Here is a 26,256-nt window from a genome sequence, read left to right on the forward strand (position 1 = left end):
CATATCCAGGATTGTTGGATGGGGTCGTATTTTGATATTCTGGATTTCTTTTGTATGAGCACTTTGTGACGCGGTTATGTGTCTGTTTGTATGAACTCAAATTCTCAGTTATGTTTGAATGAAATATGTTCAATTTGATGAATTATTCTCGTGTGTGGATTGCTGTTCAAATATATTCTGTATCAGGGTTGCTATGTCCTATCTGAAAGTGGGATGAACTCATGGATACCTGAAAATTGACAAACATTTCATGTATATCATTCATATATCATACATGTCATGTATTTGCAGGTTTTGCAGGGATTTTATCTTATGTCTCGCTTGTTTTATTATCAGAAGGTGTTCTAAGACGGCTAATCACCCGTATCCGACTAGGAGCAATCAGAGAAGGCAGATGGAACAGATTCAGGAAAAAATGGCAGAGATGAGAGCTCAATTGACAGAGTAGATGAATGCGCAGATGGCGCAGTTTATGGAAGCATTGACTAATGTGACCAAGGGGCAGGATGACTTGCGGGTTCTCGTCGAGAACTCCAGAAGGGTTGAGAATGGAGGACATTCGGGGCTGTTTGACGATGTGTCTGGTAGAATTGACGATCACCATGATCTGAATGAGTTTGATCACGTGGGAGGGCACTATAATCCTTTCAATCAGCATCACGGGTTTCCACCTCCACCCCCGTCTCGTCTGTTGGGAAGGAGAGATAATCAGAACCGTGGTAATTTGGATTTCAATGTTGAAAACTTTGATCAGGTATCGAGGCATAGTGTTGATGGTGCACATGATGAAGTTGAAAGGTATCGTCTGATTGAAGAGCGTCTCAGAGCTATTGAAGGCAAAGGGGTGTTAGGCATGGACATCAATGACTTGGGGTTGGTTCCTGGTGTGAGGATCCCACCGAAATTCAAAGTTCCCTCTTTTGACAAATACAATGGGGCGACCTGCCCTATGACTCATGTCAAGGCATATTATCGGAAGATGTCGGTATACTCCGAGGATGAGGGTTTTCTAATGCATTTCTTCCAGGACAGCTTGGCTGGAGCTTCCTGGGAGTGGTATGTTCAACTCGAGCGCACTCATATCCATTCTTGGAGAGATCTTGTGGAAGCTTTCATTAAGCACTATCAGTACAATGTTGATATGGCGCCCAATAGGACTCAGTTGCAGAGTTTGGTTCAGGGGTCTAAAGAATCTTTCAAGGAGTACGCTCAGAAATGGCGTGAGTTAGCTGCAAGGTTTCAGCCACCGATGATTGAGCGTGAAATGATTGACATGTTCACCAGTACTTTGTCTGGACACTATTACTTGGCTTGTAGTGCTTCGGCCAACTTTTCTGAAATGGTGAGATATGGCGAACGTGTTGAAATGGGTCTAAAGATGGGGAAAATTCAGTTAGGAGCTTCTTCTAATACTCCTAGTGGTAAGAAACAAGCTGAGGGTTATGCCAGAAGGAAGGAAGGAAATGCAGATGCCATATATGGAAGAAGGGGTTCAGGGAGAAGCAATTCACAGGTTAATGCTGTCATGATCCCAGTACCGCAGCAACAACAACAACATCAGCATGGACAGCATTCCAGTAATGATCGCTATCCTCCCAGGACTAGGCCTCACAGAAAGATTGATCCGATTCCTATGACCTATGCTCAGGTGTTGCAACATTTGCTTAAGATTGAGAAGATTACTTTGAGACATGCTCCGAATGCTCCGGACACACAATCTCCGAATTACAATGCGAATGCACGATGTGCTTTCCACTCAGGTGCTGCTGGGCATGATACGGAGAGGTGCATTGCGTTGAAGAACAAAGTCCAAGATTTGTTGGATCAAAAGATAATCCAATTCACTCCTACACCCAATATTGTCAATAATCTGATGCCTGCTCGCGGAGGTTCGGGTGTGAATGTCATTGAGAGTGAAGAGATAAGTGTTGTATCTGATGTGGGCTGTTTGACTTTTCCTCTTGTGTCTGTGAAGCAACATCTGGTTAATAACGGCATCTTCCCGGGCTGTGGCGTTGATTGTGAGAATTGCAAGAGTCAACCCGAAGGTTGTACTGATTTGAAAGCTATGGTACAAAAGCTGATTGATGAGGGTCCTCTTCAGTTTTATCGAAGGTTAAGAGGTGCGAGAAATAATGATGGCGAAGTGGCAGTGATTTCGATTCCTTATGAGCCAGTTATTCCAATATGTATCCAAGTGCCTATTCAGATACCTGTCAGTATTCCATATGAGGAACAACCAGCGGCGTTGATGATTACCGTGCCAGGGCCTATTCCATATGATAGTGAGAAGGCCATCCCTTGGCATTATGGGTCAGACGTGTATTACTATGGCACGAAGGAGGAGGGCGAGCCATCTAAAGAGAAGTTTGTGGAAGCTGCAGTTGCAAACACTGATAATTTCGCTGGTACTGGTAGAATTACTCGCAGTGGTAGGGTGTTCTCCTCTCAGCTTGTTCAAAATAATGCAGGTGCTTTGGCTAAGGCCAAAGGAAAACAAGTAGTGACTGATGTCCAGAATTCTTTGACTCAGAATGGGGCACCTGATAATGCTGTATCTTCCAAGGATGTGGAAGAATTGTTGAGAATCATCAGGAAATCTGATTACAAAGTCGTTGAGCAGTTGGGTCAGACCCAGTCAAAGATTTCCATCTTGCAATTATTGATGTGTTCGGAAGTTCATAGAGATGCTCTCTTAAGAATTCTGAATGGTGCTTACGTCCCGCATGAAATATCTGTGAATCAGCTAGAGGCGGTGGCCAATAACATTTCTGCTGGAAATGGTTTGGGGTTTACTGATCGTGATCTTCCTCCAGGAGGGAGGAACCATAACAAGGCTTTGCATATTTCGATGGAGTGCAAAGGGACGACCTTGTCCCGTGTTTTGGTTGATACTGGGTCTTCTTTGAACGTGCTTCCCAAGTCGGCCCTCATGCGAATTAACTATGCTGGTGTGGAGTTAAGGCCTAGTGAATTGGTGGTGCGCGCGTTTGACGGTTCAAGGAGGTCTGTGTTCGGAGAGGTAGATCTACCAATTCAAGTGGGTCCTCAGATATTTACCACAACCTTTTATATGATGGATATTCAACCTGCTTACTGTTGTCTGTTGGGACGACCGTAGATTCACAAGGCTGGTGCTGTGACATCCACTCTCCATCAGAAGTAGAAGTATCCGGTTGACGGTAAAGTCGTGACAGTTTGTGGTGAGGAAGATTATATCGTGAGTCACTTGTCCTCTTTCCGGTATGTGGAGATCGAAGGTGAAATACATGAGACACCATTCCAAGCGTTTGAAGCTGTAAATGCCGTGAGAACTCCTCCTTATGAGATAACGAAGCCAGAAACGATCATGTCTTCCCTGAAAGATGCTCAGGTTGTTGTTGAGACTGGAAAGGTGGAAGGCTGGGGGCAAGTAATTGATGTGCGTCCCAAATTTGACAAGAACGGTCTGGGTTTCCGTCTTGGGAAGCAGAATGCATCGCCCAAGTCTGGTATTCTTAGCCCGATCAAGTTTGTGAGTGGTGGTATCATTCAAGATGGTCAGGTTAATGCCATTGTCAATGGTGAAGAGGTGGATAGTGACTGTGATTTTGATAGCTGGATTCGTCCAAGTATTCCTGGAGAGAAGACCAACAACTGGACAATCGAAGATGTCATCCAAGTTACACAAACTCAGGAGTAAATTCCTTGTTTTTACTTTTCTAATCATGCCATAATTCCTACGCTCTGCCCAAGGCGTAGTGAATCATTTGTAGGGCCATGCAGTTCGCATTTTTCAAAGTTAATCATGAAATAAAAGAACGTTTTTTGCATTCAAATGTTTTGCTCTCTGTCTTTCTTTTTAACTTTTTCCTTTAAATGGCAATGTTTTTGCACACACTTGCACATAGCTTAATAAATAAAACTAAAATAAAAACATCAATCATGCAGATGTTCCACTACCACGGATTCCATTGGTAACAGTTCCGCTATTGCTTATTATGATTTTGACAATCCGATCTACCAAGCCGAGGAGGAAGCTTATGAAGATTGTGATCTCCCCGACGAGTTGGCCAGATTGTTGAAACAGGAAGAAAAGAAAGCGATTCAGCCGCATCAGGAGGCAATTGAGATGGTAAATGTTGGCACTAAAGAGCAAGTCCGAGAAGTCAAGATAGGGGTTGCGCTTGAGAATAGTGTGAAGCAGAGGCTTATTGCTATGTTGAAATAGTATGCGGACATCTTTGCTTGGTCCTATAAGGATATGCCTGGTCTCGATACAGATATTGTGGTACACCGTCTACCTCTCAAGGAAGATAGTCCTCCTGTCAAGCAAAAGCTTCGAAGGACTCGCCCAGATATGTCTGAGAAGATTAAGAAAGAGGTTGAGAGACAGTTCGATGCTGGCTTTCTACAAGTTGTGAATTACCCGCCGTGGATTGCGAATATTGTTCCTGTGCCTAAGAAGGACGGAAAGGTCAGGATGTGTGTGGACTACAGAGATCTGAATAGGGCGAGTCCGAAAGATGATTTTCCTCTTCCTCACATTGATGTGTTGGTGGATAATACTGCTCCTTTCAAAGTGTTTTCCTTCATGGATGGCTTCTCTGGGTATAATCAGATCAAGATGGCACCAGAAGACATGGAAAAAACAACGTTTATTACACCATGGGGAACTTTCTGCTATAAAGTCATGCCTTTTGGGTTGAAAAACGCAGGGGCAACGTATCAGCGCGCCATGGTGACTCTTTTCCACGACATGATTCACAAAGAGATTGAAGTGTATGTTGATGACATGATTGCAAAGTCTCACACTGAAGAAGAGCACTTGGTTCACTTGCAGAAGTTGTTTGAAAGGCTTCGGGAATTCAGACTGAGGTTGAATCCAAACAAATGCACCTTCGGAGTGCAATCTGGAAAGCTGTTGGGCTTTGTTGTTAGCGGAAAAGGTATTGAGGTTGATCCTGCAAAGATAAAAGCTATACAAGAGATGCCTGAGCCGAGGACAGAAAAAGAGGTTCGTGGTTTCTTAGGGAGATTGAACTACATTGCTAGATTCATCTCTCATCTTACGGCCACTTGTGAACCAATATTCAAATTGCTAAGAAAAGATCAGACGGCCAGGTGGAATAATGATTGTCAAAAGCATTTGAAAAGGTGAAAGAGTATCTGCGGGAACCTCCGATACTAATGCCTCCAGTTCCAGGAAGGCCTTTGATTATGTACCTCACAGTTCTTGAAAATTCAATGGGATGTGTGCTAGGTCAACATGACGAGTCTGGCCGAAAAGAGCATGCAATATACTACCTAAGCAAAAAGTTTACCGACTGTGAATCCCGATACTCACTGCTCGAGAAAACTTGCTGTGCTTTGGTGTGGGCTGCTCACCGGCTGAGGCAGTATATGTTGGTTCACACCACCTTAGTGATTTCCAAGATGGATCCTATCAAGTATGTCTTTGGGAAGCCCGCTCTTTCCGGAAGAGTAGCCAGATGGCAGATGATTTTGACTGAATATGATATCTAATATACTACTCAGAAAGCCATCAAAGGTAGTGTGTTGGCAGATTATCTTGCATATCAGCCTGTTTAAGATTATGAACCGATGAAGTTTGAATTCCCCGATGAGGATGTCCTGTACATCCGAGATTGTAACATTCCTGGACCAGAGGAAGGACCCGAACCAGGATCGCGATGGACGCTCGTGTTTGATGGTGCCTCTAATGCACTCGGGAATGGTGTTGGAGCTGTAATTACTTCCCCATCTGGTTTTCATATTCCGTTTACAGCCAGAATCTGTTTTGATTGCACTAATAACATGGCTGAGTATGAAGCTTGCATCTATGGTATCGAAGCTGCGATCGATTTGCGAATCAAGTACTTGAAAGTTTATGGGGATTCCAATCTTGTCATTAGCCAGATCAATGGAGATTGGGAAACTCGCCATCAGAATCTGATTCCATACAGGGAGCATGTGATGAGACTTATTCCATACTTTGATGAGATCACATTCGAGCATATTTCTAGAGAAGAGAACAATCTTGCTGATGCTCTCGCTACTTTGGCTTCCATGTTCAAAGTGAAGTGGGCCAATGAAGCGCCTAACATCACCATCAACAGGTTGGATGAGCCAGCATTCTGCTTTGTGGATGTTGAATTGGATGGTAATCCCTGGTATCACAATATCAAAAAGTTCCTCGAAACTCAAGAGTATCCTCCCGAAGCGTCGGTGACTGATAAGAAGTTTCTGAGAAGGTTTGCAGCTAAGTTCTACCTCAACGGTGGGGTATTGTACAAGAGGCATCATGACGGTGTGTTGCTCCGATGTGTTGTAAAGGAAGAAGCTTCGAAAATCATAGAAGAGATGCACGAAGGCGAGTTTGGTACCCATTCTAGTGGGCATACAATGGCTAAAAAGATCTTGAGGGCTGGTTATTATTGGTCCACTATGGAAACTGATTGTCATAACCATGTCAGAATTTGTCACAAGTGCCAGATCTATGCTGATAAAGTGCACGTGCCGCCTGTGCCTTTGAATGTCTTGACTTCTCCGTGGCCTTTCGCAATGTGGGGCATTGACATGATTGGAGAGATTAAGCCTACTGCTTCTAATGGACATCGCTTCATTTTGGTTGCCATCGATTACTTCACCAAGTGGGTTGAAGCCGCATCTTATGCGAATGTTACCAAGCAAGTGATTACCCGCTTTATCAAGCACAACATAATCTGTCGTTATGGGATTCCTGAGAAGATCATTACTGATAATGGATCGAATCTCAATAACAAGATGATGAAGGAGCTTTGTGAGTCCTTCAAGATCAAGCATCACAATTCTTCTCCGTATCGTCCAAAGATGAATGGCGCTGTTGAAGCGGCTAATAAGAATATTAAGAAGATTGTGCAGAAGATGGTTGTGACTTACCGAGATTGGCATGAGATGTTACCTTTTGCTTTGCATGGTTATCGTACCTCTGTGCGTACATCGACTGGGGCAACTCCTTTTTCACTCGTTTATGGCATGGAAGCGGTATTGCCTGTTGAAGTTGAGATTCCTTCCCTGAGGATCATGAAAGACGTCGAGCTTGACGAGTCAGAATGGGTACAGAATCGGATGGATCAGTTGAACCTCATTGACGAGAAACGCTTAGCGGCTATTGGTCATGGTCAGGTGTACCAAAAGAAGATGAGAAAAGCTTTTGACAAGCGGGTACGACCCCAAAGCTATAAACCAGGTGATCTGGTACTCAAAAGAATCATTCTTCCTCAAGGTGATCCTCGAGGCAAGTGGACTCCGACATATGAAGGCCCCTTTGTTGTGCAGAAAGTGTTCTCTGGCGGTGCCATGATGCTTGCCACAATGGATGGCGAGAACTTTCCTCACCCTGTGAACGCGGATGTAGTCAAAAAATATTTCGCATAGACCTGAAAAAAAAAAGAAAAAAAAGATAAAAAAGGAAAAATGGAAGAAAAAGAAAAAGGAAAATAAATCAGGCAAAAGAATGAAAAAGAAACAAATATACCCGCTAAGTTGAAAACCCGAAAGGGCAGCTTAGGCAAAAAAGGGACAAAAGCGAACGACTACATCTCGCATGCCACCTTGGCAATCACTTTTCATACATGCTTAGGGTTCCCGACCGAGGGATAAGCAAGACTCCGTATTCTTGAGTTCGCACCTGGCGGCTCAAATCCTTAAAGCATTCACAAAATTCCAATCACTTTGTTTAGGGCTCCCGACCGAGGGATAAGCAAGACTCCGTGTTCTTGAGTTTGCACCTGGCAACTCAAATCCCTAAAGGCACTCCCAAACCCCGTCGGGTCCACAAGTTCGGTGGTGTTCGGTCGTCAAATTGGGCAGCGATCAATCCTAATGAGTACGGTCTTCCAAAGCAAGGAGATGGGAACGTCAAGGTTATAAAAGTGATAGTGGGATCGAAACTAATGGATATCCGTTTCACATTGCCATCTCATTTGTACTCAGCATTGTGCAGTTACCTCTTACTAGGAATTGCTTCTTAAATGTATTCGCCCTCTTTCGGGCATTATTTTTAAATAAACTTCTTTTCATCTCAAAAGCCGTTTTCTTTTACTGTTTTGTTTGCATAAAACGTCCTGAGTTTGTGTTAAACTTTGCATATGAAAATTGCATTGCTTTTACAATACGTGATTAGGAATGATGAAACCTTTGAATCTACTTCGAAGTCTTGTATAACCAGGATGGCAGGCCAAGATACCATGCTGTATCCTGGGGCATCTTTCATTGGTTTATCTCGCAGGTACATCCTTGCAAGCGCTTCGCATCAGCATATTGGCGGACCTAGCTATGAGAGATTCTCACTCCCCAGCCGAGTGCTTCCTAATGAGAGATTCTCGTTCCCCAGCTGAGTATATCTGGAGGAGACTTTCTTTGTTCCAAGATTCTCATATCCTCATCAAAGCACATCTTAATGCATTCTCTATGCTCCAAAAGCCTCATTCCCCGGCAGAATGTCTTCTCCCCAGTTGAGTCATGATTGGACGGTATCTGATTCCCCAGCAAGCTCTTAAAGAGATTCGTTGCCCGAATGCCTCTCTTTCCCCAGTAGAGCGCTTCTCTCCTCAACATATTGACCTGTTTTCCCTAGGAGAGTCATCTTAGTCCCCGGTGGAGTTGCCTTAACAAAAGGTTCTTATGCTAAGTTCCTTATCCCCAGCGGATCTCTCATATCCCTAGCAGATTGCTGTGCAAAAGTATTCATCTTCCCCACCAAGTTTCTTTCCTCAGCAGAGATTCACATGCGTCCTCAGCAGGATCTGTTCTCTTCTAGGACTTCCCCAGCGGAATGCGTCCTACACAAGCAAGTTGGTCTCTCCCCATCAGAGTTGTCTCCATAACTTGTCTTTATCTTCACATCCCCAGGGTGTCGAGAATTTGCTTCTCCAATGAAGTTGCCAGGGTTTTTTCCCCAAGCAGTTAAGTGGGATGTTCATATCCTCAAGCAGGATTCATTCCCCAAGTAGAGCTCGCATCTAGATTTGATTGTCTCCAGCAGATTTCTGATCCATCTTTGCCAGCTCGTAGTTGTGACTTGTGGTCACTCATCTTGTCCTCCCCGCAGAGTTCTAAATTCTCTCCAGGACTACTTCAGCAATTCAGTGCTCTTCCGTTGTCTCCCTAAGCAACGTTCAAATCATGCATCATTCGCATTGCATTCTCTAAGCGTGTAGCGTCTTCCCCCTCGGAAACGTTATTCCATACACATTCATACATGCATCATGCATAAATCATATCATATCTGTTTCTTTCTGCAGGAAAGTTATCCAGATACAAATGCTCCCTATAGAGCAATATTCTCCTAGTCATTACAGGCGCTTATCCTGATATTTTGAATCACAAGAGGATTGTTCTACTTATTTTCTGGCATAGCTCAGATCAGTTCAAAGACATTCCTATTCCCGGTGCCCCCAGATCGGTGGAAGATATTTGTTCCTATCCTGATATCCAGCTCAGTTGAAGGAACCGCCTCCAGATCTCTATAGATCTTCCGAAGGAGCAAGCCCTCTGATACATCAGATCAGTTGGAAATATCTACTCCCTGACGATTTAGTTCGTTCAGAAGAAGAAACTCGTCTGCCCAGTCCCGATGCCTAACCATCAGTTGAAGACGCTTTCTTTACCCGGCGTACACAGTTCGGAAGAGATATCTGTTCCTATCCTAATATTCAGATTCAGATTAGTTGAAGGAACCTTCTCCGGATCTCCCAAGATCTTACGAAGGAGCAAGCCACTGATATCATCAGATCAGATGGAGATGTCTGCCTGATCGACTTTGTCTTTCAGATGAAGATTGTCCTACTTATTTTCTGGCATCATGTCCAGATCAGTTTAAAGGCATTCTTTCCCCGGCGTACACAGTTCGGAAGAGATATTGTTCCTATCCTGATTTCCAGTTCAGTTGAAGGAACCGCCTCCGGATCCCCGTGGTCTTACGAAGGAGCTAGCCGCTAATTCCCAGATTAGTTGGAATATCTACCTGATGATTTAATTGCATCAGAAGAGATGTCTGCCCAGATTCCCAGATCATGATTCCCAGATCAGAGATACCTATTACACGTTGATGTCCAGATCAACCGACGTATCTCCCTCGATTCCCAGATCGACCTAAGACATCTATCCCGATGCAAGTTCGGAGACATCTGCTACGTCTGATACTCAGATCAGTCGAGATGTTCCTTCTCTTGATGCCCAGATCATTTGAAGTGTTTTCCCCTGCCTGTGGGTGCCCGTTCCCTCTTATCACAAGTTGGAGCATATTTATTATCCAGATCAGTTGAAGTTTTTTCTCCCTGCTTGCGGGGTGGTACATTCCTTCTTCATTGCAAGTTGGAATCTTCTATTGATCAAGAGCGCAAATTTTCGAGTTCATTCTGGTATTCAACCTCCTTCCACCTCAACGGTTCGAAACTTTCGTTTCTCACTCGCCAGGTTCAAGAAGTTTGAATAGGGGCAGCTGTTGCACCCCAAAATTTGCCCTCTTTATTCGAGCTATAAGTTAATAATGACGTTTATTTCGTCATTCAAAAATTGAAGAAAAATAATAAAGAGTTTTCATGGGATTAAGAAGATAAGATGTGAAAAATGGTTTAAACAGTGTAAATACGGGAAAATTCACAAGTCCTATTTGGAAGATGATATGAGCTAAGTTATCGCGTAGTCCCGACTGTTTCGACGATATCTACAACTTTCGTGTTTGGCTCGGAAGCCAATTCTTTGAGGAAGGTCGTCAGATTTGCAAATTACTTGAGGTTTTGCAGTGAAAAACGGTGCTGAATGTAGGGTTTCAGATCTCAGAAAATTCATATCTCGCAATCCGCTGGTCGGATTCGCTTGAAAATTTAACTGGAGCTCCGTGCCATCATTACCAAGATTTCGTATGTTCGGACCAAAGGCCAATTATGCACTGAAATCTCCCAGAATTTTAAGGATCATCGCGTTGTTTCGGTAAAAAATGTGCTTTCGAGTGTGTCGCGCCGAGTTCGAAAATTCATAACTTCTTCGATTTTTATCTTATGAAGTCCATTCCGGCGGCATTTTCTCGGAAATTTAGTTAGCTTCAATTCTTTGTCACACATGCTTGTTCAGATTTCGAGCCGAAGATGGAGTTTTATCGAGTTCTTTGAGCGGTACGCACAAAATTCTACACGGTCGCACCAGATGAATCGATGTTTCTCGTCATTCAAACGGGCGTATTTTCTTCGTCGCTTATCGGATTGAGACGATTCTCGCAGCGACGAGTCAAGAATTTGGTCATCTTCACAGTGGCATTGGTTTTGTTCCAGGATTGAGAGCCGAAGCGAGTTTCCTTAAAAACGAGCCAAAATAAGACGCACCGAGGGCAATTTGGACATTTCGCGTTGACAATATATAAACATTTTGCTCTTCACAAATCAAGGAGAGGACTCTCATAATTTGAATTCACCAAATTTTTCACAAACACTTTCTCCCATTTCTCCCTCAATTTTCAAAGATCAAAACCACAAATTCTATAAAACTTTCATTAACATTCATCAACTTTCATCAAGAATCAAGAGCAATATGGATTGAAGTTCAAGATCTCGAGTTCGGATTCGCTCTTCCCTCATCTATTCTCGCGCATCACACTATCACTCTTCTCCGGATTCGCTTTTCGATCTCGTTCGTGTTCGCGTTCGCGTTCTTGTCGTGTTCGTGTTCGCGCGTCGGTTTAGATCTTCATTCGGTAAGCCTTGAACCTTGAATTAAGTGCTTAATTGTTGATGTTAATATAATTCGAATGCTAGATTTAGTGATTGATGATGCTTAATTGATGTTGATGATGATTAAATATTAGATTCATTAGAACTTTGCTTGCAATTGCATGTGGATACAAGTTTGGTGCACTATGTGTTTGTTTTAATGCTTGCATGAGTTTGTTGTTTATTAGTCAATGATCTTGACTTGAAATCCATGCGGATTGAGGCCTATTTGTGATGGTTTGATGTTCATAACACTGTGCAAATCGAGTTTAATTCGTGCTTGATCATTATTCTTGATGGATGCATGTTTGAATTGCTTTGAATGTTGATTGTGCTGTTTTTTTTTACTCTGTGCTCAGCGTAACCGGTTACGCTTCAGGCGGTAACCGGTTACGAACCCGTGTTTGCCTCGTTGCGCTGATTTTGTACACAGCGTAACCGGTTACGCTCCTGGCCGTAACCGGTTACGAGCTCGTTTTTTACCTCTATTTTTGCTTCTGTGTACAGCGTAACCGGTTACGCTTCAGGACGTAACCGGTTACGAACCCGTGTTTTTCCTTCCTTTTGCTTCTGTCTTGACCGTAACCGGTTACGGGTCAGGGCGTAACCGGTTACGGCTGTGTGTTTTGTTCTTAACTTCAGAAATTCATATCTTTTTTATCGTAACTCCGATTTGCGTGTTCTTTATATCGTTGGAAAGCTTGTAAGATGTACTATTTTGTGGAATGATTTGTATTTCTGAATTTTTGTGTTTTCCATGATGGTACTTTTGTCGACTTCCGGTGTAATTTTTGCATGCTTATTCGCGTATTACCATACCTTTTCCCATGATTGTTTTGTCCGGTTTATTTTAGAATAGCAATAACGCAATTCCGATTGCGGTGTCTGGTTATCTCTAACGTGTGTGCTAGTGTGCGAGGCTTTTGGACGGTCACCGATCGATGCTCATTCTATGAGTGTTCCGCTTTACTTGCGGGACACAAGTTCATTCGCTTGCTTTGTGTTCTCATCCTGGAGACACATCTCTATTACTTTATATCTGCTTGTTTGGTTTGCTTGTTCCTCTTGCAGGTGTATTGTGATTATGCTCGACGCGCATGTCGACCTTTGTGTGCTTTCATGGCTAATCGGTGTGCTGACTATTTGCTTTCTCTTTGCTAGCTCGCTCGCGGGATTCTTAGTTTGCTTTCTCTCATCGCTATAGTTTACGGATCATCATCCGTTTGGTATTGATCCCGTTTCATTTTATTTTTCTCGCACTTTATTGCTTTCTCGCATCATCCTTTAACATGAGAAGTAGGACCTAGACATGCATCTGGCCAAGTCCTCGAAAGAGGCTCTGTTTTTGTTAGTGTGTTTATATTTGTGCTTTGCGGCAGGGAGTCACGGTGTAATAAGTCCTATATGGCACTCCGTTAAGTCCTCATGGAAGGCACGCGGAAAGGGTTAGCAATCAACCCCCGCCCAGTCTCATCGAGTCCGTTCGGTATGCGCACGCTACGCGTTGCTCGCTTCCGAACCTGCACAAGATCTTGTTATCGAGTATGTCAGGAAAAGGGTTCATGCAGCCGGACCCCCGTCTTTCCTATAGCTCGCGTTGCCCGACGTTGATGCTCGGTGTACGCACGCACCGTTTTCCTTTACGATCCGTGATGGCTTGGTTGCTGAGAGGGATCCGCTCCTCTTGTCTATGGCCCGATCATTTTCGCGAGGTCTAATGCTTGGTTGACTTGGGTTGAGTTGCTCCCCTTGGCTATGGCGGGACTGCTTTTCTACCATTCGGCCAGTGCCGTTGGTTTGTTTGCTTTACGAGCGGATGCTCGTTTGTGTGCTATTTGTTTGCTTTCGCTTCTCCCCGTAGGTTGATTAGTTTAGTTTAGACTTGTACCCTTTGTATGATAACATTAGGTAGCAAGCTTTCCCCCTTAGCTTAGGTTTTCCTCATGCATTCTTTAAAACACAAACCACACTCTTTGATTTTCTTTTCTTAAGAGCTTGTTATTTCCGCTCCATTCCCAGCATAAGTCTCCAAAGGTCGAGCAGCGGAGTGTGAATGTAACTCGTTCACCTAAAAAACACAAAACAAACAGAACCTAGTTAGCCGAGCTACGGTACCTCTGATTCCTCAAAAAGGATACGTAGGCAGCGGGGTAGGGCCCGTGCGAGTATAACTCTTTCTTTTCCCTACATTTTGCATTCATTTTAGTCCAGATTAGCGTAGTTTGCTTACACACCCATAGTTTTAGACACTAGCGTGGATACCATCGAGTACGATGGGCGCGAGGGGTGCTAATACCTTCCCCTCGCGTAACTGACTCCCTTACCCTTTTTCTCTGGTCGTGAGACCGTTGTTTTGTTTTGCGGTTTGCTGGCATTCCCTTCCTTTTCAGGATAAATATGTTAGTGGCGACTCTGTTAATTTTCGCGGTAGCGACAAAAGGCATAAAGATGCTCTTTTGACATAAACTTTAAACAAAATGCTATGCAATACTATAAATTAATAAACATGATAAACTTAACATAAAAGCAATAAAACAACCGAATGTGTTACCGAAATGATGAATTTTTGCCGGATAAACGACGGAAACTTAATAGAAATGGTGACCGATCACAATCCCAAACTTATCTCATTGCTTGTCCTCAAGTGATGTATTGAGACCAAACATAGGTCACCCACGGATTTCTCTTTTCCACAATACAGCCTGTGTCTTTCGCAATTCGCTTCCTTCCTTCTCGATCAAGCGTCTGGCTTCCCGAATCGAACTATCTACCACACTTTCACATCAGAGGACTTCTTTACCTGCAAACTTTTTCATACTCTCACGAGATCTCTCGGGGTTAAAGTGTTTGCACTCACAGTACCAAAGTATGCAATATCAACTCTTAATTTTGAATGTATTCTATCTTCACTACACACACAGATTCCACACACTTTATGAGGTCTTTTGGGTTGTAACGGGGCTTAAGTACGGTAGGATAGACAAATAAATGGATAACAAAGGGGTTTGGATTCGGAATCCATGATGTTTTTCTCACTTTTGTGCCTAACTAATAGCTTGGGGTTTTATTCAACTTTGACTTTTCTTCACTCAATTTTCAATGAGCATGTTGGGGTCTTTAGTCACGGCAAGTGCTTTTCTTTCTTTTTTTTTTCTGTTAGGACATTTGCATGCCTCTTTTTTTTTTTTTTACTTCTTATCCTTTTTTATATGCACTTACCCTTTCTCTACGTGTTACCACCCCAAACTTATCTTTTTCGCACACTTTATAATTTACAACAATCATGCCGAACAGGGTAGGAAGTGTATGGTTACGGGTGAACATGGGTTTATTTCAAACAAAAAGGCTAAGGCTCAATGGGGGTTCACAAAGGATAAACATAAATTAAAGGATGGATAGAAAGGCTAGGGGTTAAACAAACAACATGCCTCAGTGTGTGTCCTCATGTTGTGCTGTGTCAAAAGAACATACGCAAAATCAAAGTGATAAGGTCATACCTGACTGAAATCTCATGATGATATTTTAGTGTTTGACCTTTGTACTCTCACCATGTTGGTTATGCTTACAAGCTCTGAAGCCTCCTCGTGTCATGTGGTTTCTTTCCCGACTCGGGTATACCATACAACCATTTCGGTCCGGTGTTACCAAATCGCGTCCAACCTTTAATTTTATCATTTCATGGCTGCATCAACTTCCGGGGTGCCTCGGGAGATCTAGTATGGGGAGTATCTTTCATCCACTAGCTATCAAACTCGGATTCATCCAACAACTATCTGTCACTCTGTAACACAATGGTACACCAGAAAACGAATAGTAATGCTAAAAACAAAATAAAAACAGAAACAAGAGCAATGCAAGAAACCCCCCCCCCCCACACCTGAACTAAACATTGACCTCAATGTTTTAGCCTAACTGCGGAAAGGACTCACATAGGGTACATCAACTCCGGCTGTCGCTTTCAAGCTTTCACCAGAGAAATCCCCTTTTTATTACCTGAAATAAAATAAACAAAAAGACAATTAATTATTAAAAGTGTGGGTTGCCTCCCACAAAGCGCTTCGTTTAATGTCGCATGGCTCGACGGTCCATTACCCTTTTTCATGGAGGGTATTTCCTCTTCCACACCTGGTTGCTTTTCACTTCCGCAACCACGAACTCTTGAAGATGAAAAGCATGGACAATTTTTCTCTTCAATTCACTTCCCACATTCTTCTTGACTTCCTTAGCCTTCTTATGACTTTTGATAGCTACAAAATTTGGTTCTACCCGAGAGGCTATGCTTGAAACTTTTTCTTGGAGATGTTTTGGGCTTTTGTATTTTCCCTCACTTTCGATCATACCAACAGAAGCTTGATCATGTACACCTGCACTTTGTTTCTTGACTTCTAACATCTTCAAGGTTACTTCTTCATTAAAGGCTTTCACCGTCAGAGTACCTTTCTCAATGTCAAAGTTGCAACGACTTGTCAACAAAAACGGTCTCCCAAGAAGGATAGGAGTTTCTTCGTCTTCAGGAATGTCCATGATGTGGAAGTCAACGGGGAATACAAACTTATCCACCTCCACTAGTACGTCTTCAGCTACCCCATATGATTTCTTGATGGTGTGATCAGCGAATTTCAACTTTGTCTCACTTTCACTTATATTTCCCAATTCAAGCTTTTTAAAGATAGATAGTGGCATTAAACTCACACTAGAACCAAAATCAATGAGTACCTTTTTAAACATTCTGTTCTTGATGGTGCATGGTATCGCCACCGCTCCAAGGTCTTTCTTCTTGATGGGGATCTTCCTTGCTGGAGAGACTATACTACACTTTTCAGTTGCAATTTCTGGTCCTCCCCCCACTGGTCTCTTTTTACCGATAACCTCCTTCATAAACTTCTTGTACAAAGGCATGTGCTCAAGTGCTTCAAAGAAAGGTAGATTAACCTCTAATTTTTTAAACAAGGCTGCAAACTTCTCAAAATCCTTTTCTGTTGAATTCTTCTTTGTCACTCTAGAAGGAAAAGGTAATTTGATTTCCGGTTTAGCATCTTTCTTATTTTTCTCTTCAAGTGGCTTAACCGGTGGTATCACAATTTCGGGCTCTTTCACATTTTCTCTTATCTCCAAATCTACCTCAATGACCAAGGGATCATCTATTTCCTCTCTTTCTTTTTCCGATTCTGCCACTTTCTTACTCCTTGTATTAACAACATTAATCTTCTCTTGGTCTTTCGGGTTTTTCACAGTTGAGCTCGGAAGGGTACCTAATGCTTGTAGAGTGAGATGTTGTGCTATCTGCCCCACTTGAACTTCCAGATTTTTTATCGAGGCCGAAGTGTTTCTGTGGTTGTTTCTTGTTTCTTCTTGGAACTGAGAACACTGCCCAGCTAATCTTTCAATTGCCACTTCCCACTCTGCCTTCTGGATACCTTGTTGTTGTTGATCTTTCCAAGCAAAATTTGGATGATTCTTCCACCCTGGATTATAGGTGTTAGAATACGGGTTGTTTTGCCTTAGGAATTTGATTTCTTCAATCTGCTTGGGAGTAGCAAAACAGTACACCGTTTGGTGTGGGCCATTACAGATTTCACAGCTGACAGGTTGAGCTTGTTGAACTTGAGCCACTTGTTGTGTACCTATATTCATAGCCTTCAATTTCTTTTCAACTTCTGCAGCTATCGCATCTTCAACCCGAATTTTAGAAGTCTCCAACTTTAGATCAATTATTCCCTCAGGTTTGTTAGTACACCTGTCATACAACTCTAGATGCTCATTTGCAGCTATCGCTTCAATGATCTTCTTAATACCAGTGGCTGTTGAGAAATTAGTTGAGCCACCGGCTGCCGTATCGATCAACTGCTTTGTCTTTATTTTAAGCCCATTAACAAATACTTGCATCTGTTCAGTATGATCCATGTTATGAGTTGGGCATGCTACGAGGATCCTCTTGAATCTTTTGTAGGCATCTCCCAACGGTTCACCCTCTTTCTGCTTAAAGTTTAGAATTTCATACCTTTTTTGTAGAAAGACTGACGCTGGAAAATACTCATTCAGGAAAGCCTTTTCCATCTCTTCCCACGATGTGATACTGCCTGCTGGGAGGGAGTAGAACCACTCTTCTGCCTCTTCGGCTAAGGTGAAAGGAAACATCCTTAGCTTCTTGGCTTCTTCAGTATGACCGTCAATTTTCAGAGTGGTGCTCATGGTCAAAAATCTTTGCAAGTGCTTGTTTGCATCTTCATTAACCTTTCCGGTGAAAGGCTTTCTTTCGAGCTGAGTGATGGTGCTTGGATGCAATTGAAAATTAGGAACATTCACCGTTTGGTTGACAATTGTTAGTCTCCCACCCGGTGTATTCACAACACCATAGTCTCCGAGGAGCCTTTCTTGAGGTTCCCCCATAACTGTCTCTGTCTCTGACTCTGTATCTGATTTTGACCTTGTATTTGAACGACCAGAATAATCTAAAGCTTCTTCCTCTTTTTCTGGTTCTGGAATTACGGGTTCTACGGTTGACTCTGCCAGTCTTGCTTGTTAAGCTTTTCTAAGCCTAGTGTGCAAAGATCTTCCAGGTTCTGCGTCAAAAGATAAATCATCTGAGGACTTTCCTCGCATACAAAGATTAGAGCAGATTAGTTGAAATTAAACAAAATAACAAAAATAAAGCTGAAAATAAAATTTTAGTCGCAGAGCAACAAAATTCTAACTGAACTCAACTTAAACTCAATATTATGGCAGTCCCCGGCAACGGCGCCAAAAACTTGATCGGTAAAATAGCAAGTGTACTATTTTGCCTCTTGTAATAATAGGGAAAATTCCCCGAATATCGATCTCAGGGACTGCGCAGGAATGATGAGTTCAATTCCAAGTTCAATTAAACAAAAACTTCAATTGGGTTTTATTTGGTTATTATCACTTAGCGAAAAGTAAAATAAGCAGTAAATGAAATGGGCTTTGTAACAAATATGAGTAACATGCTAGGGATAGTGGATGATTGACAATGTAACAACTCTGAAATTTCTATTGCAACAACTTATTTTCAATAATCAATTACCGGTTCTTAAGGTTGTTTGATCCTAAGTCCTTAGTGAAAAAACCTTTGATCCTTCATCCTAAACCCTAAGTCCTTAGAAATTTACGGTGAAATCAAGCAATTAGTTATCAAGAATATTCGGTTGCTATAAGGTATTCCTAGTCCTAGGTAATATCTATTATAGCATATTCTCATGAAAGCATTATCATTGGTGGTCCGACCTAAATGATGATCATCGATCAATTCCAATTTGTCCGAAAGGAAAAGCTTTAAAAACATCAAGAGAATAAATTAATAATTGAAAACATGATAGTTATCGCAATTGCAAACTCAGAGTCATTACAAAGGGAAATCAGGGCCACCCCCTAGCATTGGGGGGTTTAGCTACTCATAGTATTCAAAGAAAACACAATATTGAATAAAGACATTACAAGAAATTGGAGGAGATTGAATCTTCAATTGCTTCCGTTCATGAAGATCTTCTTCTCTCCCAAACCCTTGCTTTCTCCAATCTTCTCTTGTATTCTTTTCTCTAATCTGTCAAAAAGTCCCCTTTTCCTTACATAAACTTCGTTTAAGTAGCTTCAGTATCAGTCTCAGTGTCAGCAAAAAGTCCAAAGTACCCTTAATACAAGACAGAGTAACATAGATCAAAAAGTGAAGTTTCTGTCCGCACCCAAAAGCACGGGCCATGTTTTTTCACACGGGTGCCTGTGTTTATTTTGTGATTCACGTGGTTTGGAATTTTGCATCAGGCCCAAAAGCACGGGCAGTGTTTTTTTACACGGGTGCCCGTGCTTTTCCACACGGGCAGTGTTTTTTCACACGGGTGCCCATGCTTTTCCACTGTCTTGATGTCTTTTTGTGTTTTCCCTTGGCTTTTCCACACGGGCAGTGTTTTTTCACACGGGTGCCCGTGTTTTTTCTCCTGATTCCTCATAAACTTCCATCTCTCCGCCTTCCAAAGTCCCCTAATTGCGTCCATTGTTTCCTCTGATCAAACACATCAACCTGAAACACTAACACTACCAAACAAAGGCATAAAGATGCTCTTTTGACATAAACTTTAAACAAAATGCTATGCAATACTATAAATTAATAAACATGATAAACTTAACATAAAAGCAATAAAACAACCGAATGTGTTACCGAAATGATGAATTTTTTCCGGATAAACGACGGAAACTTAATAGAAATGGTGACCGATTATATATATATATATATATATATATATATATATATATATATATATATATATATATATATATATATATCGACAAAGGTTTTAACATCAAAACTTACCAAACACATACATTGAGATATGACAGAAATACTCTAACACATATAATGTAAAAAGTATAAGACAATGATATATATATATATATATATATATATATATATATATATTAAGAGTTAAAATTTTAATCAAATCCAATGTCATTAATTCTTGATTAATTAACATTGTTTTGACACATCTTTAATCCTCTAAGATGTGTTCGAGATTTGTATAAAAATATATAAAGACGGTTGGAGTAAAGAAAAATTATTGTTTTTGGAATACTTATATAAATTGTATGACATGTGTCGTATGGGTGACATAAAGGTGTGGGATACCCATTTCACGAGCACCAAAAAAAAAACTCCTTTTAGACAATTGTCTAAGTTCATCAACATATGTTGTAGGAGTGTCACACAAATGTCGAACATCGTGACACACCTAATCTTAAAGTTGTATGTGTTTCATAGATTAGAAACGTTGCAAGACTCAACCACAATCAATCGCGACTGCTCTACTTGATGACATCCATCTTTGAACCCATAGTAACTTTTCAATCATTATGTCGATGAGTATACTCCATTTTAAAATTTCCTTTAAAAAAGGTTTAAAAGTAGTCACTTCACATGGTTTATATATTGATTCTTTTTGTTTGCAATCGTAAGATGCATTTTTGTCACCAATATTATTGTATTTATTTAATTAACCCATACCAACTTCTTATCCGCTCCATTGATCATCTCAAAGTTCACTCTTTTTCAGGTTTTATTTAAAAAAAATCATAAAACCAACTACCTCATTTGTTTTTTATACACATTCTTTTGATCCAGAGATGTAAGATACTTTTATTATGATAAAGACATTGAATTTATTCATTTAATGATAATATATACAATAAAAAATCATAACTCAAATATTTAAGAAAAATAAAATTCATAATGGTTGCGCTAAATAATGTATTTATTACAACAATATCCTTGAATTTAATGGAAAATATGTTTATTAAAATAAGAGTGAAGTCCCATTTTGGTCCCTCACAAATATTACACGAGCCAAATTAGTCCCTCACAAAAAATAGACACAATTTAATCCCTTACAAAATGTAACCGGATCCTCGTAAATCGTGACTGGACTGGCACTTTGAATTTTATCTGTTATTTTTAAATACTAAATTAATTTTATTTTTAATTTCATTTTTAAACAATTATGAATTAATAATATAAAAAAACCAAAATTGTTTCTTATAAGGAATCGAACTCGGGAATATAAAAAAAAACTAAAATTGTTTCTTATAAAGAATCAAACTCAGGATCTTTAAAAGACATCTTTGTGTCTTTATCACTAGTCCAATGTACATTCATGACAACTAACTCCCATGATTTCTACTAATATTAACAAATTCTGTACATAAATTTTTACTTATGAGGTCTCAAATCCTAGTCCTTCACGTTAAATGATATTCACACAAATCAATTTCTATTATTAATAAATTTATTATCATTTATAACTAGAAAAATTATTTTTTATTGTGAGTAAAGTGACTATCATTTACAATTAGACAAATCGATTTCTATTGTTAATAAAGTGATTATCATTTACGACTAGACAAATCAATTTATACGGTTAGGAAAGTGACTATCAATAAACAAATCAATTTCTACTGTTAGTAAAGTGACTATCATTTACAAAATAGACAAATCAATTTCTATTGTAGTAAATTGACTGTCATTGAATCTGAAGGTTTTAAATTCAGAATTGTTTAAGATTACTGGAAATCATGGGAATTACTTAAAGATTAGTAGAAATCAGGAGAATTACTTATCATGAATGTAAATTGGTCTAGTTGTAAAATAAATAAAATCCAACGGGGCAGTTCAGTCACGGTTTAAAATTATAAAAAAACCGGTTTGAAAAAATATTAACAAAATGACTAATATGACCCGGTTAAATTTTGTAAGGGATTAAATCGGGTCCATTTTATTGTGAAGGACTAATTTGAGTTGTGTAATTTTTGTGAGAGACTAAAATGGGTCTTCACTCTTAAAGTAATGTACTTAAATTTATTCATTTACTTTACACCAACACTTTAAATACTTTGGTTGTAATCCCAAGGTTCACTCGTGATCAGATTTTACTTTTTAAAAATACACAAGTCAATAAGTTCATTTAGTTTTTATCCAGAATAGAGATAAGAGGCTCTTATTATGGTTATTTTATTGAATTTATTTATTTCATATTAATATACCTTAAAATAAAATTTTAACTCAAATACCAAGAAAACTAGTAAAAATAAATTATATAATGATTGTGCTAAATAATTTATTTATGTTGTTATAAATGAAAATTGAATCTAATGAAAAATATATTTATTACATTAATGTCCTTGAATTTATTCATTTAATCTTCCTCGCTTTTGAAGTTTACTTTATTGATAATTCCGAGATTCACTCCTTTTTAGATTTTACTTTTATTTTGACACATTCATATTTTATTTTTTAAAGTCCATAAATTCAGTAATTTTATTTCATTTTTATCCACATTCTTGTAACTGTTACACATAAACATACAGTAATTTTATTAAATTTATTTATTTTATATTAACATATTTTAAAATAAAATTTTAATTCAAATATTTATTAAAAATAAATTAAATAATGGTTGTGTTAAATAATTTGTTTATGTTGTTATAAGTGAAAGCTGAGTCTAATGAAAAATATATTTATTACAACAATGTCCTTGAATTTATTCATTTAATTTACACCAACATTTTATTTGAATTGCTCTTCTGATATTCCGACTCATTTTCTGATTTTACTTTTAAAATCTGTCTCAAGTCCGAGGTTAACTCCTTTTCAGATTTTACTTTTAAAAACTCTCTAAAGTCAATAATTTTATTTTGTTTTTATCCAAATTCTTGTTACTATGATACTTTTATTATTGTAATTTCATTGAATTAAATAATTTAACATTAATATACTTTAAAATAAAATTTTAACTCAAATATTTAATAAAAATAAATTACATAACTGTTGTGTTAAATAATTTGTTTATGTTGTTATAAATGAAAGTTGAATCTAATGAAAAATGTGTTATCACAACAATATTCTTGAATTTATTCATTTAATCTACATCAAATTTTGAACTTTACTCTGTTGATGATTTTGATGTTCACTCATTTTTAGATTTTACTTTTTAAAAATGCGTAAATTCAGTAATTTCATTTTATTTTTATCTAGATTCTTATCGTATGCAACAAATACAAGAGACTTTTATTATGATAAATTTATTGAATTGATTTATTTCATATTAATATACCTTATTATAAAATTTTAATTCAAATATTTACTAAAAGTAAATTACATAATGATTGTGCTAAATAATTTGTTTGCTTTGCTATAAATGATAGATGAATCTAATAATGAAAAATATGTTTATTACAACAATGCCCTTGAATTTATTCATTAAATTTACATAAACTTCCGAGTTGCTCTATTCATATTCTCGAGGTTCGCTCCTTTTCACATTTTTCTTTTTGAAAATACGTAAAGTCAGTAACTTTTTACTGTTTTTATTCACATTCTTGTTACTGTCTGAACTAGATATTTCACTCTTTTTTTACTTTTTGAAAATCCGTAAAGTCAGTAACTTCTTTAATGTTTTTATTCATATTCCTGTCACTGTCTGAACTAGATATTCCTGAGGTTCACTCTTTTTCATGTTTCACACTTCATTAGTTTTTATCCACGTTCTTTAGTACCCAGAGATGATATTATTTATTACACATTAATACACCCTAAAATAAAATTTTAAATCAAATATTTTTAAAAAATTAAATTACATAATGCTTAAGTTAAATAAATTTCTCATTAAATCTTATATAGGTTGCAAAGGAAAAATCAAATTAACATAAACCATTAAACTCTCACAACTATGAAAGATCAAAATTTAAATTTCAACTAAAAACATTTATACTTGATGTTTCTTCTTACCAACTAATTTTTTTTAGTTATTATTATTATTATGACTATTGATTAACATTTTTGTTAGAAAAAAAATATGATTATATGCTGTCAAATGGTGGCTCCTCAACCACCCTCGTCTGAAACAGTATTTGTTCTGGATAGAGTTCCTCAATCATATGCCCTCTCTTACCCAGATAAGCCAATCTCCTCTCTCAATCCTCAAACTCCCATCTCTCCTCCCAAATATAAACCCCCAAGACCTTCTGTTGATGCAAGTTTTGAGTTTTTATCTAACAAGGTCAGGATAGGTTTAGATGTTCTGAAGGTTGCTCATGATTCCAAGCTGGATCATGTAGCTGCTGGGAAGCTCTAGAGAGCTTTTAGAAGGGAGATTCAGGCTGACTTTTTGGATCTTCAGAAAGAGTGCTTAGCTGCTGCTCCTGGACCTTCTGGATTCCTTCTGGAGTATGATGATGGAAGATACTACCATCCCATCACCAGCTGGAAGCCTCTTGAAGAGAAAGAGTTTGTTGATGGGCTTGAAGAAGAAAATCCTCTAGCAATCTTTGTGTGGAAGCCACATCCATACAAGGTTCTGACTGGAGATTTTCAGGCCTTGTTCAACTGACTCAGGGAGAACCCTTCTGAAAAGGCTCCTAATATGGTGTTCCTAGAAGTTGTGTACCCTTCAGAACCTGAGACTCCAACTCCTCTAGAGAATCTAGCTGAGATTCTTCAAGGGTTAAAACATCCTGCTGAAAATATTCTTGTTGAGGAAAATCATGAAGATGTTCTAATGGTTGAAGCTGATGCAAATCATCCTGTTATGGATAACAGCTTTGATGCTGGTTCTGCTAGTTCTTCTATTTCTGTTCTGATGAACACTATGAAAGAGCTTCAACAGAATCAAGCAAGTTTGGCTAGTCGTCTGGACAAGCAAGATGATACAAATGCTGAGTTCAGATCTTTTATGCAGACTCAAAAAGAAGCTACTCAGAAGCAAGTTGAAGACACTGTTTAGATTAAGAACCTTCTGGTCGTCTTAGCTTCTAAGTTTAGCCAGTCGTAGTCTGTCTTGTGTCTTAGTTTGTTTTCTTTGTTTTCTGCATCTGCTTGAATTGCATCTGCTTCTGTATTTTCTTATTCTATCAATGAAAAATTATCTTTTCTTTCTTCACTCTGTGTGTCTTTTTCATCCGAATCTTTATGCTTTTTGATGTTATGACAAAAAGGGGGAGAAATGTGATAATTGAATTGATTTATTATATCAGTTGCTGGGATTAAGTCTCAATATTCCTAACATTATTTGCAAGTTTTTCTGTCTCTGATAGTTTTGCAGGAATGAGATATTCTGGACAAAGCTCAACATGAGAAGCAAATACATGGGGAAAAGCAATTCTAAGGAAAAGCAAGCTCTTAAAGAATTGAAGCAAGCTTAGTGCTATGGAGTTTCAAGTCCAGAAGCAAGAAATGATGTGATCAACCCAGAAGTTCTAGTGCAGGAAGTCTCAAAATTTTGATGGATCAGATATATAGAAGACTGAAGACATAAAAGTGCTCTGATACAAGTGATCACAAAGAGAAATTCAAAGCTCTGCAGCTGTCCAAATGGAAGCTCTGAAGAGAAGCTCTGAATGCTCTGAAGTTCTATTCAAAGTGAAAGTCTCAACTGAAATGAAAAATACTCAGGGAAGTCTTTTATTTATAAATTCTTCTAGTATTAATTTCAAGGGGAGATTGTTAATCTCAGGGGGAGACATATTCACACACTCTGATTATATGCTTATGTTATATCTGTGTAATTGTCTTTGTTCATCGGATATTCTAGATACAAATTCATATCAATTATATATGTTTTTGTCATCATCAAAAAGGGGGAGATTGTTAGAACAAGAATTGTTCTGATGAATATTTTGTGGTTTGATGATAACATTATGTATGAATTTTGTATAAGACAATGTGGTACTCTAATCCTTTGCATTTTCCATTTCAAGAAATATATAAAGAGTATGCACAAATCAGCGCTCAGAAGCACTGACTCAGAAGGTTCTGGATGGCTTCAACAGAACATGCTCTAGCAAGACATCAGAAGATGGTCATGTAGAATCAGAACATGAACTGGAAAGCATCAGAAGTTAGAAGTCAGAAGAACAAGCTCTGAAGTTCTGATGGTATCACGCTCAAGCTCTTCAAAGTCAGAAGACAGAAGATGCTCTGCACCAAAGCTGATGACTCTGATATTCAAACGTTGTTATCTACAAAATCTGA

At 39.1% G+C, this 26,256-nt stretch overlaps 1 protein-coding gene across 1 annotated transcript; it reads left to right on the forward strand.

Moving 5' to 3' along the window:
• Window positions 1-460: 460 nt before the first annotated feature.
• On the forward strand, window positions 461-24,616 carry LOC131658797 (uncharacterized). Its single transcript, XM_058928052.1, has 7 exons — window positions 461-625; window positions 755-798; window positions 1,156-1,342; window positions 1,394-2,677; window positions 2,747-3,022; window positions 24,074-24,286; window positions 24,407-24,616. The coding sequence occupies exons 1-7, from the start codon at window positions 461-463 to the stop codon at window positions 24,614-24,616; spliced, it is 2,379 nt and encodes a 792-aa protein (XP_058784035.1).
• The last annotated feature ends 1,640 nt before the right edge of the window (window positions 24,617-26,256 follow it).

This window comes from Vicia villosa, linkage group LG3 (genome assembly GCF_029867415.1).
Source record: "Vicia villosa cultivar HV-30 ecotype Madison, WI linkage group LG3, Vvil1.0, whole genome shotgun sequence".
Lineage (NCBI taxonomy): Eukaryota > Viridiplantae > Streptophyta > Magnoliopsida > Fabales > Fabaceae > Vicia > Vicia villosa.

Coding starts and splice junctions, on each gene's coding strand:
- LOC131658797 (XM_058928052.1), top strand. CDS start 461: ATGGCGCAGTTTATGGAAGCATTGACTAATGTGACCAAGGGGCAGGAT. Junction 799..1,155: donor GCACATGATGAAGTTGAAAG/GTATCGTCTGAT, acceptor GGCGCCCAATAG/GACTCAGTTGCAGAGTTTGG. Junction 24,287..24,406: donor TTGAGTTTTTATCTAACAAG/GTCAGGATAGGT, acceptor TTGGATCTTCAG/AAAGAGTGCTTAGCTGCTGC.